This window comes from Schistocerca cancellata, chromosome 3 (genome assembly GCF_023864275.1).
Source record: "Schistocerca cancellata isolate TAMUIC-IGC-003103 chromosome 3, iqSchCanc2.1, whole genome shotgun sequence".
NCBI lineage: Eukaryota > Metazoa > Arthropoda > Insecta > Orthoptera > Acrididae > Schistocerca > Schistocerca cancellata.
The window spans coordinates 867211932-867228846 of NC_064628.1; the positions used below are offsets into that span (position 1 = coordinate 867211932).

The following is a 16915-nucleotide window of genomic DNA, read 5'->3' on the forward strand; positions in this document are numbered from 1 at the left end:
GTGGAGCTATGTCTGCAGAGAGAGTGATTTAAATTGGGATCTGTCTTCAGTTTGTGGATCGCTGTTACTTCCTCCATCAAGAGGTTATTGTTATTGGAGAGGGGCCTAGGAGCAGCAGGTTATCCAAGTTAGAGGGGAGACATTCCAGGACCCACCTGGATAGTCTTTGCAGGTTGCCTCCAAGATTCTGGCAGGTGTGCCAGCCCTGGATGGAATCTGCCCAGTCGATTAACAATGAGGGTAGTGTGCAGGCCAGGTGGATGTGGTTTTTAGGCAGTTTCCCACATCGAGCAGGTGAATACAGGGCTGGTACCCAAGCCTGACCCCAGTTACACAATTCGAAAACATTTAGAAAATGTTCAGATGCTTTCACATGGATACACTATATGCATGAGTTTGGTGTACACATATTCCCTCCTGGGAGGGGATTGGTGGTGGTGGTAGGGGGAATGGGCTGGTGACAGGAATGGCATCCAGCTCTGCTACCCCTTAAATTAACCATGCAAAACCATACAGTAATCATGCTGAACCTGCATAGATGCAGGTTAAAGGCTCCAGAAAAAGAAGAGGGAATAAATTCCTGGAAGGTAACCAGGGGCTGATTAGGTGGGAGTGAAGAAGAGTTAGAACTGGATGGAAGTATGAACCAGAGGAAGAAAGATTTAGAGTTAGATTTTGGTTGGCTTTCGCAGAAGGAGTTGATGGCAAAAAAAGTGTTTATTTTGTAGGGATTATAGGAGACTAGGTCTTTGACAAATTCAGCATGACTGATCTTGCATGTGTGGCTGAAAGTGATGCCACTGGAAACAAATGAAATTTCGGGAGGGTTGACTTTTTTTGATTGATAGTTTGTGACAATGTCTTGGGGTTGTCTGGGTTCTTGATTCTGTGGAATATTGGGAGGGAGTTTTAGGGGATGTGTTATGTGGTAGACGAAAATGGTTAGCGAGGTGTCCTCTGGGGGCTGTGAGGGGTTGATGAGGGAGTTTACTGAAAAAGGGCAGGGGTGGGGTTTAGGACATTAAAAGAAGAAAGGAAAAACACAATGTAAACTAAATAAACTTGGGACATAGAAAAACAAATATGCTGACAGCTGTGAAGGAACCTATGGAAAACACATTGAGGGCTTGGGAAATGAAAATGCAAACACAAATTATGCAGTGGGCTACAGTATGCTTGTGTGGCACAAATTTATCTGATCATTGTGATAATTGAAAGCAAAGAAAAAATATTGCCTTGGTGACATTACTGGTCCATAAATTTCATGTGGAAAGACTGTAAACACTAAGGTCTACTATATGGCAAGATGAAAAGATAAGTAAATAACTGCATCAAATGTAAAATGACCATAAAATTTAAAGAACTATGATGTTTATGCATCCCAGAATACATTACACTGAAACACAGGCAGTTATGTCAACTTCTTCAACACATTTGGAATATTCTATTGGTACTTGTATTCACATAGACATATTTGTTTTTAATCAATTATACTCTTATTAATTTACAGTCAAGAGCCTTTGAATGAAGTGTGAAGTTGCATTTATTGGATAACTCCATATACTTCAGGATATTCACATACAATAAGAATTTTATGTCAAAGTATTTGACCCTTGATGAGATCATCAATCAAGTCTGAAACTCACACATCAAGTATTACTTACTTGTTACTTCCCAGTTCTCTTCCTCATGTGAATTGTCTCTTGCTAACATATGCACACACCATCTGTACTGGAACCCAACACCATCAAATGTGCTGAAGGAGATACCAGTCAAATTGCATACTGCATTTGGAGGTTCAGGCGGTTCACAAGTATAATTTGGGCATCCATTTGTGCTTGGCTTTTCCACCTAACAAGAACAAAGTTTTTATGGCAACCCTGAACAAGGAAAAGCATAGACAGCAAAAAGAAAAATGTGTGAAAGATCCAGAAAGAAAAGACTAAGTATCTAAGAAGCTCATAAAAAAGGGGTGTAGGACGATCATATAGTTGTTGGAGTTGTCGGACACAGCTTCACATTCTTTTTAGCTCTACATAACTATTACAACCTACATCTATTTGAATTTTCTTACTTTTTCCAAGTTTTTTCTCCCTCTATAATTTTTATTCCCACAAATATCTCAATTACCAAATTAGCTATTCACCATTGCTTCAGGAGGTTCCCTGTCAATCTATCCCTTATTTGATTCACACTGTGCTATAAATATTTTTCCCTAGTTTGATTCAGTATTTCTTCATTAGTTACAGCCTTAATCTACCTGTCTAAACTTCAATATTTTTCTGTAACTCCACATTTCAAAATTTTGTGTATGATCTCCAAAAAACACAAGACAAAATACCATTCTTTCTAAAGCTGCCTATGTTCTTCCTCAGGGTTCAAGTTAGCTCCATACCAAATTTAATCGAAATGTGTTCATCAGTCTAGTCATGAAAACGTAACAGACATAGTTACTTTCATATCTACAATATTAGTATGGATATTAGCAGATTTATTTTTCTCCACAAATGTATTCTTGCCATTGTGAAGTCTACATTTTATACTTCTTTACTTCTAATACCATTAGGTATTTTGCTGTCAAAATAGCAAAACTCGCCACTACTTTCAGCAACTCATTTCCTAATCTTGTTTTCCCAGCACCATCTACCTTCATTCCATTACTCTCCATTCCCCTTGTTTTAATTTTATTTATGTTCCATCTTACGACCTCTTTTAAAAACAATGTCCATTTCATTCAGCTGATCTTCCAAGTACTTTGCTGACAGTGTTATATTGTCATCAGTGAATTTTAATTCTTCCTGAGCTTTAATTTCTCTTTCAAACTTCTCCTTAGTTTCCTTTACTACTTCTTCTAAGGACAGATTGAATAACATTTTAAATAGGCTACAAACCTGTTCCACTTCCTTTCAATAATTGTCTTCCCTTCAGGTCATTCAATTCTTAGAGAGCTGCAGTCTTGTTTCTGTACAAGTTGTAATAATCTTTTGATTACTGTATTTTATAACTCTTAACATCAGGACTTCTGTCAACATTTTAAACATTTTTGAAAAACTTAGAAAGTTTGAATGGAGATTTATGTTTCTTCAACCTATTTTGTAAGGTAAGTTGTGGGGTCAATATTGCCACTTGTGTCCATACATTTCTCGAGACCTAACATGATCTTATAACAGGTTGGCTTCTCTCAGACTTTCCATTTATCTCTACAAACACTGGTGGAAATTTACATCATGAACATCTTTAGTGAACATTATCAAACCAATATTCCAGTATTTTCATGGCTGTGGGATATGTGGATTGAAGTTTCATCCTTACGCCTTCATATTTTCCGTACAGAAAAAGGCCAGTCCCACTTACAAAGAATGGAATGAGTACATGGCGACATATCAAACAAATGGTTCTGTAGCACTCACAACTGTCAGCACCTTATTTCTTTTAGCATAGTGGTTATTAAATTCTTCTTGAGAGTATTTTGACTCCCTAATATATCCTGCATACCGCATGGAATAGTTTTTTTATGCCTGATTTTCTCAAGGACCTTAATAATTCTGAGTAAATGTCAGCTATGCTCATGCTTTGTTTTCCCTTAGTACATAAAATTATTTTTTTATGTATTCCAACATCCATCTTGTTTACATCTACTTGGTCCTCCCTTCCATAAAACTACCTTCGAGTTTCTTTCCTTTTTATAGCCCTTCTATGTATTTGTTTGAACTTTCAGTCTTCTCTTCTTTGATTGGTACTGGTTTGCTATCTGAGATCCTAATGTTCACACAATTGCCCTCCTTTTTCCCACAAATTTATTTGATATTCCAGTATCTATCTTTCTTACAATGATGCATGCTTCTACAGCTTTGAATTTCTGTCCTAACAATTCCTGCTTTGCAATTTTATCCTTTCTATCAAACTAAGTTTTTAGATGCTAGAATAATTTTTTATGTACTTCATCTGCTGGATGTTTATATTTTATCCTTGCACCTAATACATTTAATATCTCACATATTATTCAAGCACTTTTGCTAGGTACTGTCTTTTAGTATTGTCTCTTTGTCTAGTTTTTCCTCTGTTGCTTTCAGCATTTCATCTTTCAAAGCTATCCATGTATTTTCTATTTTTTTTTCATTTTGCTTTGGTTAGTCATTGCCTAATGCTCCCTTTGAAATGCTCAACAAGCTCTGGTTGTATCAACTTATGCAACTCATATCTCCTAAATTTCCAAAATTCAATGTATAATGCAGATGCTGAGTCACAGATAGGCACAACAAAGTTCCATGAAGCGGTCCCTGCTTCTGCTATATTGAATTTAATGACACATCTTAATGGAACAACAAAACATGAAAAATACCTTGTACACAGCCTGTGGATGAGTAAACACTCCTGCATGACAGTAGCCGTGTGGTTTCAGTTGCCTGAGACTGCAGTCATGTGTGTGTGTGTGTGTGTGTGTGTGTGTGTGTGTGTGTGTGTTTGTGTTTGTGTGTGAGTGCTTGTGGGCATATGTGTGTCTATTGTTAGCGAAGGCCTTAATGCCCAAAAGCTATAACTGTGAAAGTCTTTTTGTTGTGCCTATCTGTGACTCAGCGTCTCTGCTATATGGTAAGTAGCAACTTTCCCTCCCATAATACTGTTACATTCCATCCTGGATTTTCTATTGTTTGAAGTTTCCACAGTTTAAAACCTGCCTTTGAATCTTTGTATCTTACCTTCATAATCGCAATCTAACTGAAACCTTCTAACACCTACTGGTCTCTTTACCATACAACCTTTCTTTCTTGATAAATAAAGTTGTAGTAATGATAAAATGTTCAGTGTGTGAAATTGTGCCACGCAGCTTCCCTTTCATTCTTTTCCGATAATCCGTGCCATTCTCATATTTTTCTTCTCTTCTTTTATCCAGAATAAAATTCCAGTCCCTCGCCGCAATTAAATTTTGATCTTTATTAATGCACTAAATAACTTCATTTAACTTATAACATTTCACAAACATTGAAACAAATGGAAATAAGTTAAATTCATTTGGCAACAAATTAAAGGAACTCATTAACAGTATGCATACAAGTGTTTATGGAATGATTCAGTCAGGCAGCCTTTGCGAGTATGAGCACAGGTCCCTGTTTCAATCCAAAACCACAGAAAAAATATAGTTATTATTACACTGCTAAAAATATTAACTTATCCATCTACAATGGTGCTAGCTGCCTAGACTTTACCCATCCAGGATGGGATTGGGGACGGGTGGAATATTTCAAATTTAAACTTTACATGTGTCTGCTGATGCAAATACTGTTGATCATGTTTCCTGCAATGTTCAATGTCAATGGAAAATAAAATGATTTTTAAATTGTGGTTTCATTTGTCTGTTTCATGAAGTGGTCCCTGCTTCTGCTATATTGAATTTATTAACACATCTTAACAGAAAAAACCATGAAAAATACACAGTACACTGACTAAACACTCCTGAATGAGAGTAGCAGACACATCATCTGTCATAAATCAGCACACAAGATGGAGTTGGGCAAAGAAGGCCTGGTGAACAAACATTTTTCATCATGGCCAGGTAAGGCTAGAGGGCACTGGAATTGACTGCAGACACAACTTAGCCTCTCTCCCAAAATGTTGTACTATGGAATACAATGTGTACACCATCTAACTGTCGGTGAATGTTTCCAGGACTGTCATGTACTAGCCTTCTGTACAATTGTTATTATTCAAGTGGGTATCTCTGACAAGATTTAGTAACACATATTTTATTCATTTGGGCATTTGTAATGCAGGTGGCAGAGAGGTATACTGAAACAGTATACACTAATAGATATTCAGAATGAGAGCGGAAGCATCCTTCCACAGAAACATTTTGGGTTGTGACACGATTTGTACCCTGTGAAATGCCTGTGAAACAGGCTTGTGCAGAACTGAAACAATACCACTGTACTTGTACACAAGTTGCAACTCCATAAACTAGGTGCCTATATTGAAAATAATATGAATGAAGTCCCATGCTTCTTTACAGAGCGTAGGGGAACGATGCGGGAGACCCGCACCGCCTTACTAGGCAAGGTCCTAATGGAGGTGGTTTGCCGTTGCCTTCCTCCGACCGTAATGGGGATGAATGATGATGATGCAGACGACACAACAACCCCCCAGTCATCTCGAGGCAGGAAAAATCCCTGACCCCGCCGGGAATCGAACCTGGGACCCCGTGCTCGGGAAGCGAGAACGCTACCGCGAGACCACGAGGGGCGGACGTGCCTATATTATATCATGTAAATGCAATTAGGCATAAATTGGGCATACTTTGGGATAGTTGAAGAAAGGTGCCAGAAACACAGGTGACACACTGAACTTAATCACCCCCAAAATCTACAGTTGCAGAACACTGCAGATTCTGTGAAATATGAAGTGCTAAGACAGACCTCATCATTTTGGGATTGCAACTTAAAGAAGACTGTTGAGATACAACTTGCTGATGGCCTTGTCAATAGGGAAAGTGGCTTTACTTTTTGTAAAACATAGAACCTAGTGCTCAGCTAACTGAAAGCACAACAGTGACCAAGAGTGACATCCACAACTGATGGTGGAAGCAGATGCTATCAGGGACTGGTGACTGTGGTCTCCCACTGATACTCCAGTTGACACTGTGTGCAGCCAGTCAGGGGGGTCAGGGTGGGGAATGATAAAAGAGTATAAGAGTATACAGGAGCCATAACATATCAAATACACTCATCTGCAGGTATTACCTGAAGATGCCAGCAAGATTCACTGTCGAAATATAGTGTTTCATCAATGAATGCACCCAGGTGGACACTACGTGACAATACAAACACTAAAATTTATATTGAATGTTAATAAATTTCTCTCTTTCAGATGTGCTGTTCTTGCTATTGCTGGTCTGTATTATTTATGGTCTCTCTACTTCAGCCACCATCAGCTATTTTTCTAGCCAAGTAGTAAAAGTCATCTACTGCTATTAGTGATTCTTTTGCAAATTTGATTTCCTAAGTTTGGCCTGAATCCACTCAAATCCATTCCGCAAGCCGACCGTTGTGGCCGTGCGGTTAAAGGCGCTTCAGTCTGGAACCGCGTGACCGCTATGGTCGCAGGTTCGAATCCTGCCTCGGGCATGGATGTGTGTGATGTCCTTAGGTTAGTTAGGTTTAATTAGTTCTAAGTTCTAGGCAACTGATGACCTCAGAAGTTAAGTCGCATAGTGCTCAGAGCCATTTGAACCATTCCGCAACCCTTGTTTTATTTTTGTTTATATTCATCTGATAACCTCTTTTCAAGACATTATCCATTTCATTTAACTGAATTTGTCGTCAATAAACCACAATTTTTTTACTTCATCTTTGTGAACTTTAAATTCCTATAAAATTTTTCCTTGGTCAACTTTAATGCTTGCTCCATGTACAGACTGAATAACATCATACATAAGCTACACGTAGATGTTACAGAACATCATGGATAGGCTACTACCCTCTCACTACCTTCTCAAGTACTACTTCCCTTTCATGTCCCTCAACTCTTACTATTGCAGTCTGACTTCTGTACAAGTTTTAGATAAACTTTTACTTCCTGCTAGCTTCAGAATTTCAAAGTCTGCATCTCTGTTAATACTGTAAAATGATATCTCTGAAACTACAAATTCTATGAACATAGTTTTGACTTTCTTCAATCTATATTCAAAAGTAAATTATGGGAGCAGTATAGTTCCAATACTTCGATTCACCCCTGGATGAAAGAGAAGCACTAAAATAGCTCTACATTTCTTTCTTATTGTTTGATTTGGTCAAAATGGTGATATGCGAGGTGTTGTCATGACCATGTCAAACAGTAAGATAAATGTGCCAAGCCAGCCATATGGAGACTATAGAAAAATGATTAAGATTGGAAGATGGCTTGTAGAAAAACTGAAACTATAAAACAAATAAACGTATATTTGCAATCCTGGCTACCATGGGTTTTTCTGAATCCAGAACTTCTATATATTTGTTTATTTGTGATTTTTAATAATTATTCTAATCATGAGTGCTCATATAAAGGTATGGTCACAGAACAGTGAACAATATTCAGTAATATTACATTGTAAGATGTACATACCTGTTGAAGTGGTGGTGGACATGTTGGGGGTTCTGGACAAGGCCCTGGAGATGGAGATGGAACTGCTGGTGGCACACAAACATAAGTGGGACAGCGCTGAACCACCACCTTTGGAAGTCGTTTATAATTTTTACTATTACTGTATTTTCCTGCAAAAAAAAAAAAAAAAAAAAAAAAAAAAAAGATTAGGATTAAAAGAATACATGTTATAGAAGTAAAGTGGAATATCAGTCTTTCATGTTTTCTTGATGACAAGGTCATTAGAGATGAAGCACAAGTCCTGATAGTACAAAGATAAGGGAGTAAGTTTGTTTTCAGTATTCAGAATAATCAATCAAGGTAAACAACAGAAAACATAAATATGGATTGCCAACATGGGATGTGTGTTCTCTTCTGATGGGAATGTAGCAACTTAACCACTTGAAACACCTGTAATGAAACTGGATAATGCCATACACTGATTTTAGTACACAATCTAAGACATTATTTTAGTATGCAGCCTGAAACACCTGTCACATGTACAATGTGGAAAATTCAAAATATCTTTACTTGTTACTAGCAATATCTTTACTTGTTACTAGCAGGTCATTTATCTTAAACAGACATTTGTATCGATATATAATACTTCTGAGAGCTGTTTCTATATTCAAATACTGACTACTCACAAAATTTTTATATGATATGCCTATTGTTGTTTATTCCAAAGTTTCTCTATTGCAATATATTTGTAATCAAAATGATTAATTATTAAATCATTTAAAAATTGTGAAGTAATCAAAAACTTCTTCCATTTTTGCTTAAAAAATCTGGTACTGTTGTAAATGAAGTCATATATAAAACTAGTACAAATAGTTAGTACTTGTGTGCAAAAATTCATATAGCATAACTACATTATTAATCTGAACTAGTTAAAGTCGAACAGAAAATTTTGTTCAAAAAACATGTTAAGTAGATTCATGCAATGACTCGTTGTCATTCTCTTTGGGGTCTCGCCATGCGTAGTTTTTGTTAATCAGTACTATGTGTAGAGAGTTTGTTCACAGAAGTATGTGTTTCCTGAAACCATCTATTTAAATGGATACAAGAAAACTTGAGACACGTGGAAATCCTTTTTGCCACTCTGCTAGAAAGTTAAGCTACACTTGACAACAAAGAACAATGAAGAAGTCAAGATGACAAAATATAAGTAGAAAGCAGAAAACTTAAGTTATCTTAAACTGAACATAAAAAAATTACTAACTACCTTACATCATCTTTGCAAAGCATTAAATATTGATCAGCAATGTACATCTTGAAGTGGCAACGCGAAGTTTTCTGATTTAATTTGAGAATAATAATTTTCATTTACTGAAGGAGCAATCAACAGACACTGCAACACAGCATCCGATGGAAATGAAGTGTGTCAGACTATATTTAAAATATTAAGATGTATATCTTGTTAGTTCCAGGACATTTAATAACTGCACTTGAAGGAACATCAATTCCTCACGATATTTTAAGAACAAGTAAGTAAAAGACAAGTGTAAACATCCCCATCTTACGTACATAACAGTGAGCAAAGGGTAGCAATTGAGATGCATGTGTGAGTATTTTGGAGGAGGAAAAGGTGGTGCAGACTAGAGAATTTCAAGCCATAGTACACACAAACAGGTATATGAACCCCTTATGGCCCAAGTTGTGTAACTTTATTTTTTCTTATTTTCTTAGTAGGGTCAGGCTGTTGTTCAGCAAGTGGCAATATTTTCCATCATATTTAGAGTCATTCCAAACAGAAGATATTTACAAGACAACCTGAATATTTGAATACCCCATAATTTGTACAATGAATATGTTGAATGAAAAGGAAAAGAGTCAGCTGCAGAAAACAATTATTGTAGAATTAATAAAAACGAGTTTAGCTTGAATTTCTACACTCATCACAAGGACACTTCGTGTACAATGTGATACTTTTGCTAATAAACTCACCCGTTCAACACATAACCGAGAAAAAGTACAGCTTCAACAATACCACAAAAAAGCATCTAGGCAAGGTTGAAAAGGTCAGGAGTCCATGAAAATGAACACTGAAAAGTCACTTTCTGAAAGTTCAAATTTCATTCCTTTCCTAAGTTTCTCTAATTTCCTACATTTCTTTTTATTTAAAGAATTAGCAGTCCTTTTCCAGACTGATATGTCGAACAGCTTATTACAAACATAATTTATATGGTTCACAATTTGGGTCACAATGAGCTGTCATCATAACTAGGATTCATGTAGTGCTGAGATAAGTTACTGTACTTATGCACATAATATCCAGTCTGATGTGTAAATGTAGTTTTAACTAACATAGTGAACTCCTGATGAGGGTCATTGCAAGAGGGGGATGGCCACTTCCATAATTTATATTAATGGAATTTTTTTTAGATTTTTATCACATATTCTTAATATGATGTTCTCAGGAATCCATGAATGATTCATTACCGAGGTGACAGGATCATAAAGGAACTAGGAAAAACACACATTGAACAGATCACTTTACTCGACAGAGACAAATTCAGACTAGGGTGGGCAGCAATCTCCAGTTGTTCGCTGATGCTGCATAGTAAGGTGTCAAAGTTAAGTGTGATTAATGGCAGCTACCTCTAAAATCTAAGAAAATTTACATTAATGTGGATGAGTAGGAAAAACAAACCCATAATGTTCGGATACAGCATTCTCCTTGGCACAATCATGTCCTTAAAATATCTGGGTGTAACACAGGAAAAAAATGTGAAATGGAATGGACATTTGATAAGGTAGTGAAGATGAAAGGTTGACTTTGGTTTATTGAGAGAATTCTAGGAAAGTGTGGTTCATCTGTAAAGGAGACTGCATATAGGATGCGAGTGTGACCTATTCTTGAGTACTGCTCAAGTGTTTGGGACCTGTACCAGCTTGGGTTAAAGGAAGATATCAAAGCAATTCAGAGGTGAGCTGCTAGATTTGTTACTGGTAGTTTCAAACAACATGCAACTGTTACTGATATGCTTTGGAAATTCAAAAGGGAATCACTGAAGGATGGAAACTTAATTTTGAAGAATACTATTCAGAAAATTTAGAGAACTGGCATTTTCAGTTGACTGCCGAATTATTGGGGTTGGTTGGGTTGTTTGAGGGAGGAGACCAGACAGCGAGGTCATCGGTCTCATCGGATTAGGGAAGGATAAGGAAGGAAACATCCCAGAATTTGCCTGGAGCGATTTAGGGAAATCACAGAAAACCTAAATCAGGATGGCCGGACACGGGATTGAACCGTCGTCCTCCTGAATGCGAGTCCAGTGTGATAGTCACTGCGCCACCTCGCTCGGTGCCGAATTATTCTACTGCCTCCAACATACATTGTGCACAAGGACCATGAAGATAAGATACGAGAAAGTGGGGCTCATATTTAGGCATATAGACAGTCGCTTTTCCCTCACTCTAATTGTGTGTGTAACAGGAAACGAAATGACTCCTAGTGGATTGCAGAGTTGCAGAGTATCTGTGGAGGTGTTGACACAGAAATCAAGAAATTCAAAGGTTTACAGGATGATAAAACAAATAGAAAAACAAGTGGAGTCAAATGGTCAAATCTGAGAAGAAAAGTTCATTCTGAAAAAATGAAACCATTCTGGAGGAGGAGGAATGAAAAGACAAATAAATAGTCATCTCGCTGTGGTCCTTAGTTGGCCATAAATACAACTAAAGAAGTTAACAATAAATTAAAAGCATGTTTATATGCATGTGAATGTTTAATGATGAACTATAACCATCACAGGATAGAGGTATTTGATAAATGGGTTCTTAGAAAAATAATGGGTGCAATACCACCAACAGAAGACGAAATTATCAAACACATAAAGAAATTAAAAAATAACAATGCCTCTGGGGAGGATGGAATTGTAGCAGAATTTCTCAAAAATCTAGGGCCTATTTCAAGAAAGGAGCTAGTAAGAATTATTCAAATTATATGGGTCACCAAAGAAATCCCAGATGATTGGAAGTGTGCCTTAATATGCCCATTACATAAAAAAGGAGACAAACATGATGTGAATAATTATAGAGGAATTTCTCTACTCTCTGTGTCATATAATATATTATCAGCTTGTATTCTTGAAAGAGCACAACTGCTAAACCCAAAATCGCAGATTCCAAGCGGGTTTCAGGCCAAACAGATCATGCTCAGAGCAAATCTTAAACCTAAAATTAATCACAAGAATAAGGAAGACGCGAGGCAAGCCTACAGTGTGCCTTTGTCAACTTCAAAAAGACCTATGACTCAATCCACACACCCTCACTATTTAGGATTCTTGAAGAAAAAGGATTGGATAGGAAAATAAAGAAAAGCATTCAGCAGACATTAACAAATACAGCATCCAAAGTGAAATTTATGGGAAAACTTCCAAAACTATTTGAGATAAAAACTGGGGTTAGCCAAGATGATGGGTTATCGCCTTTGTTGTTCAATGTAGTTCTGGATAGTCATGGAAGAATGGGAAAAGAACCTTGAAGAAGAAAACTGCTGGATGCCAATTTCATTAGGAACCAAAAAAAAAATAACCTACAGTACGAATCCCCTACTTAGCCTTTGTGGACGATCTCACAATAATGGCAGATTCTTGTGAGATGGCTATAAAACAGATAGAAACTCTAAGAGAATGCACAGAGAAACTCAGCCTGTAGATGACATTTGAAAAAACAGTGTTTACAACAACAAATTTAGAAGTTTTCAAATTACAAACTAAATATAGAGAAATTAACAGAATGTCACACTTTAAATATTTAGGAGAAATTATCTTTGAAAAATATGAACAACAAGAAAGGCTACAAAAAGCTCTTAAAGGTTTAGAATTAGTGCAAAATCTCTATAATAAAAAATGCTTATCTGCAAATGCCAAAATTAGACATTACAATACAGTAATTACATTCCAGCGAAACCTTGGCACTAAACAGGTAAACTGATCTAGAAAATCTAAAGAAAGAAGAAAGAAAAATATTTAGGAAAATTTTGGGGCCAATATGGACTGAGAATGGATACAGACTACAGTAAACATCCAAAATTGAAGAATATTCTAACATAGAGACAGACAAGAGGAAAAGACACCTCAAATTCTATGACCACATAATTATGCTTCCTGAACACAGACTAACAAGAAGAATAGTAAAATACATAGATTTCCTCGCTAATGGAGGAGAATGGGTCCAAAATGTTAAAAAAGACTTGATATTAGCCAAAATCATCAAAAAAGAAATAGACATAAGGAACAATTTTACAATAAAAGTAGAAAAATGGGAGGTTAAACCAGAGACGAAAGCCCAAAGATCTATGTAGATCAACACCTTCAGCCCATTACATGTAGTCTCCAATCCTTCATCAAAGACACCAACCATTTTCTCGAATGCCTGGAATTCTTACCCAATCTGTTACCCCCGGAAACCATCCTTGTAACCATTGATGCCACTTCCCTATACACAAATATCCTGCATGTCCAGGGCCTCGCTGCAATGGAGCATTTCCTTTCATGCCGATCACCTGCTACCCTACCTAAAACCTCTTTCCTCATTGCCTTAGCCAGCTTCATCCTAACCTACATCTTCGTCACTTTTGAAGGCCAGACATACCAACAATTAAAGGGAACAGCCATGGGTACCAGGATGTCCCCCTCGTACGCCAACCTATTTATGGTCGCTTAGAGGAAGCCTTCTTGGTTACCCAAGCCTGCCAACCCAAAGTTTGGTACAGATTTATTGATGGCATCTTCATGATCTGGACTCACAGTGAAGAAGAATTCCAGAATTTCCTCTCCAACCTCAACTCCATTGGTTCCATCAGATTCACCTGGTCCTACTCCAAATCCCATGCCACTTTCCTCGACGTTGACCTCCATCTGTCCAATGGCCAGCTTCACACATCCGTCCACATCAAACCCACCAACAAGCAACAGTACCTCCATTATAACAGCTGCCACCCATTCCATATAAAACGGTTCCTTCCGTACAGCTTAGGTCTTCGTGGCAAACGAATCTGCTCCAGTCATGAATCCCTTAACCATTACACCAATAACCTAAAAACAGATTTTGCATCCCGCAACTACCCTCCTGATCTGATACAGAAGCAAATAAGCAGAGACGCTTCCTCATCCCCCCAAACCCAGAACCTCCCACAGAAGAACCCCAAAAGTGCCCCATTTGTGACAGGATACTTTCCGGGACTGGATCAGACTCTGAATGTGGCTCTCCAGCAGGGATCGACTTCCTCAAATCCTGCCCTGAAATGAGATCCATCCTTCATGAAATCCTCCCCACTCCACCAAGAGTGTCTTTCCACAGTCCACCTAACCTTCGTAACCTCTTGGTTCATCCCTATAAAATCCCCAAACCACCTTCCCTACCCTCTGGCTCCTACCCTTGTAACCTTCCCCAGTGTAAAATCTGTTCCATGCACCCTCCCACCACCACCTACTCCAGTCCTGTAACCCGGAAGGTGTACACGATCAAAGGCAGAGTCACATGTGAAAGCACCCACGTGATTTACCAACTGACATGCCTACACTGTGAAGCCTTCTATATGGGAACGACCAGCAACAAACTGTCCATTCGGATGAACGGAAACAGGCAGACAGTGTTTGTTGGTAATGAGGATCACCCTGTGGCTAAACATGCCTTGGTGCACGGCCAGCGCATCTTATCAGAACTACGGAGATGGGAACTTGCCCTTCAATATATTCTCTCTTCCCGTTACCCACCAGGCCTCAACCTCTGCTAATTTCAAGTTGCCACCCCTCGTACATCACCTGTCATTTAACAACATCTTTGCCTGTGTACTTTCACCTCGACTGACATCTCTGCCCAACCACTCTGCATTTACATATGTCTGCCTGTGTCTGTATGTGTGCAGATGGATATGTGTGTGTGTGCGAGTGTATACCTGTCCTTTTTTCCCCCTAAGGTAAGTCTTTCCGCTTCCGGGATTGGAATGACTCCTTACCCTCACCCTTAAAACCCACATCCTTTCGTCTTTCCCTCTCCTTCCCTCTTTCCTGATGAAGCAACCTTGGGTGGTTGCAAAAGCTTGAAATTTGTGTGTGTGTTTGTGTGTTTTTTATTGTGTCTATCTACCAGCACTTTCCTGTTTGGTAAGTCACAGCAGCTTTGTTTTTTATATATATTTTTTTCCCACGTGGAATTTTTCCCTCTATTATATATTCACTACATAAAGGAGATACACTTTTAGCAAAACCCTCAAGTTCATTTGTACAAAATCTTAAATCTCCAAAAGTTCTTCCTTCAAAATTTTGATATAATGTTGCATTCGAATACTCACTTGTTTTTAGATAACAACTGGAGCGCCATATTTTGTGTGTGTGTGTGTGTGTGTGTGTGTGTGTGTGTGTGTGTGTGTGTGTGTGTGTGTGCACTGGGTGTTGTGTGTCCTTCATCATCATTTTCATTATCATTGACCAGCAAGTCACCAAAGTGGTGTCAACTAAAAAGGACTTGCAATGCGGCGGCCAAACTCCTGCGAATAGGGCCTCCCGGCCAGCAATGCCATATGATCATTTCATTTCATTTCATAATGTAAATGTTCATTTGTACACACTTACCAGAGTGTCACACATAGTATATATACACTCCTGGAAATTGAAATAAGAACACCGTGAATTCATTGTCCCAGGAAGGGGAAACTTTATTGACACATTACTGGGGTCAGATACATCACATGATCACACTGACAGAACCACAGGCACATAGACACAGGCAACAGAGCATGCACAATGTCGGCACTAGTACAGTGTATATCCACCTTTCGCAGCAATGCAGGCTGCTATTCTCCCATGGAGACGATCGTAGAGATGCTGGATGTAGTCCTGTGGAACGGCTTGCCATGCCATTTCCACCTGGCGCCTCAGTTGGACCAGCGTTCGTGCTGGACGTGCAGACCGTGTGAGACGACGCTTCATCCAGTCCCAAACATGCTCAATGGGGGACAGATCCGGAGATCTTGCTGGCCAGGGTAGTTGACTAACACCTTCTAGAGCACGTTGGGTGGCACGGGATACATGCGGACGTGCATTGTCCTGTTGGAACAGCAAGTTCCCTTGCCGGTCTAGGAATGGTAGAACGATGGGTTCGATGACGGTTTGGATGTACCGTGCACTATTCAGTGTCCCCTCGACGATCACCAGTGGTGTACGGCCAGTGTAGGAGATCGCTCCCCACACCATGATGCCGGGTGTTGGCCCTGTGTGCCTCGGTCGTATGCAGTCCTGATTGTGGCGTTCACCTGCACGGCGCCAAACACGCATACGACCATCATTGGCACCAAGGCAGAAGCGACTCTCATCGCTGAAGACGACACGTCTCCATTCGTCCCTCCATTCACGCCTGTCGCGACACCACTGGAGGCGGGCTGCACGATGTTGGGGCGTGAGCGGAAGACGGCCTAACGGTGTGCGGGACCGTAGCCCAGCTTCATGGAGACGGTTGCGAATGGTCCTCGCCGATACCCCAGGAGCAACAGTGTCCCTAATTTGCTGGGAAGTGGCGGTGCGGTCCCCTACGGCACTGCGTAGGATCCTACGGTCTTGGCGTGCATCCGTGCGTCGCTGCGGTCCGGTCCCAGGTCGACGGGCACGTGCACCTTCCGCCGACCACTGGCGACAACATCGATGTACTGTGGAGACCTCACGCCCCACGTGTTGAGAAATTCGGCGGTACGTCCACCCGGCCTCCCGCATGCCCACTATACGCCCTCGCTCAAAGTCCGTCAGCTGCACATACGGTTCACGTCCACGCTGTCGCAGCATGCTACCAGTGTTAAAGA

At 39.3% G+C, this 16915-nt stretch overlaps 1 protein-coding gene across 1 annotated transcript in view; it reads right to left on the bottom strand.

The window, feature by feature from the left end:
- The window catches only part of LOC126175921 (hemocytin), a 486280-nt gene that overhangs the window by 120315 nt on the left and 349050 nt on the right, over window positions 1-16915 (bottom strand). Inside the window, exons 52-53 of the mRNA XM_049922991.1 lie at window positions 8095-8243; window positions 1665-1851 (exon numbers count right to left, since the gene is read on the bottom strand). Coding sequence (XP_049778948.1) covers window positions 1665-1851; window positions 8095-8243 — 336 coding nt within the window. The remainder of the gene's footprint in view (window positions 1-1664; window positions 1852-8094; window positions 8244-16915) is intronic.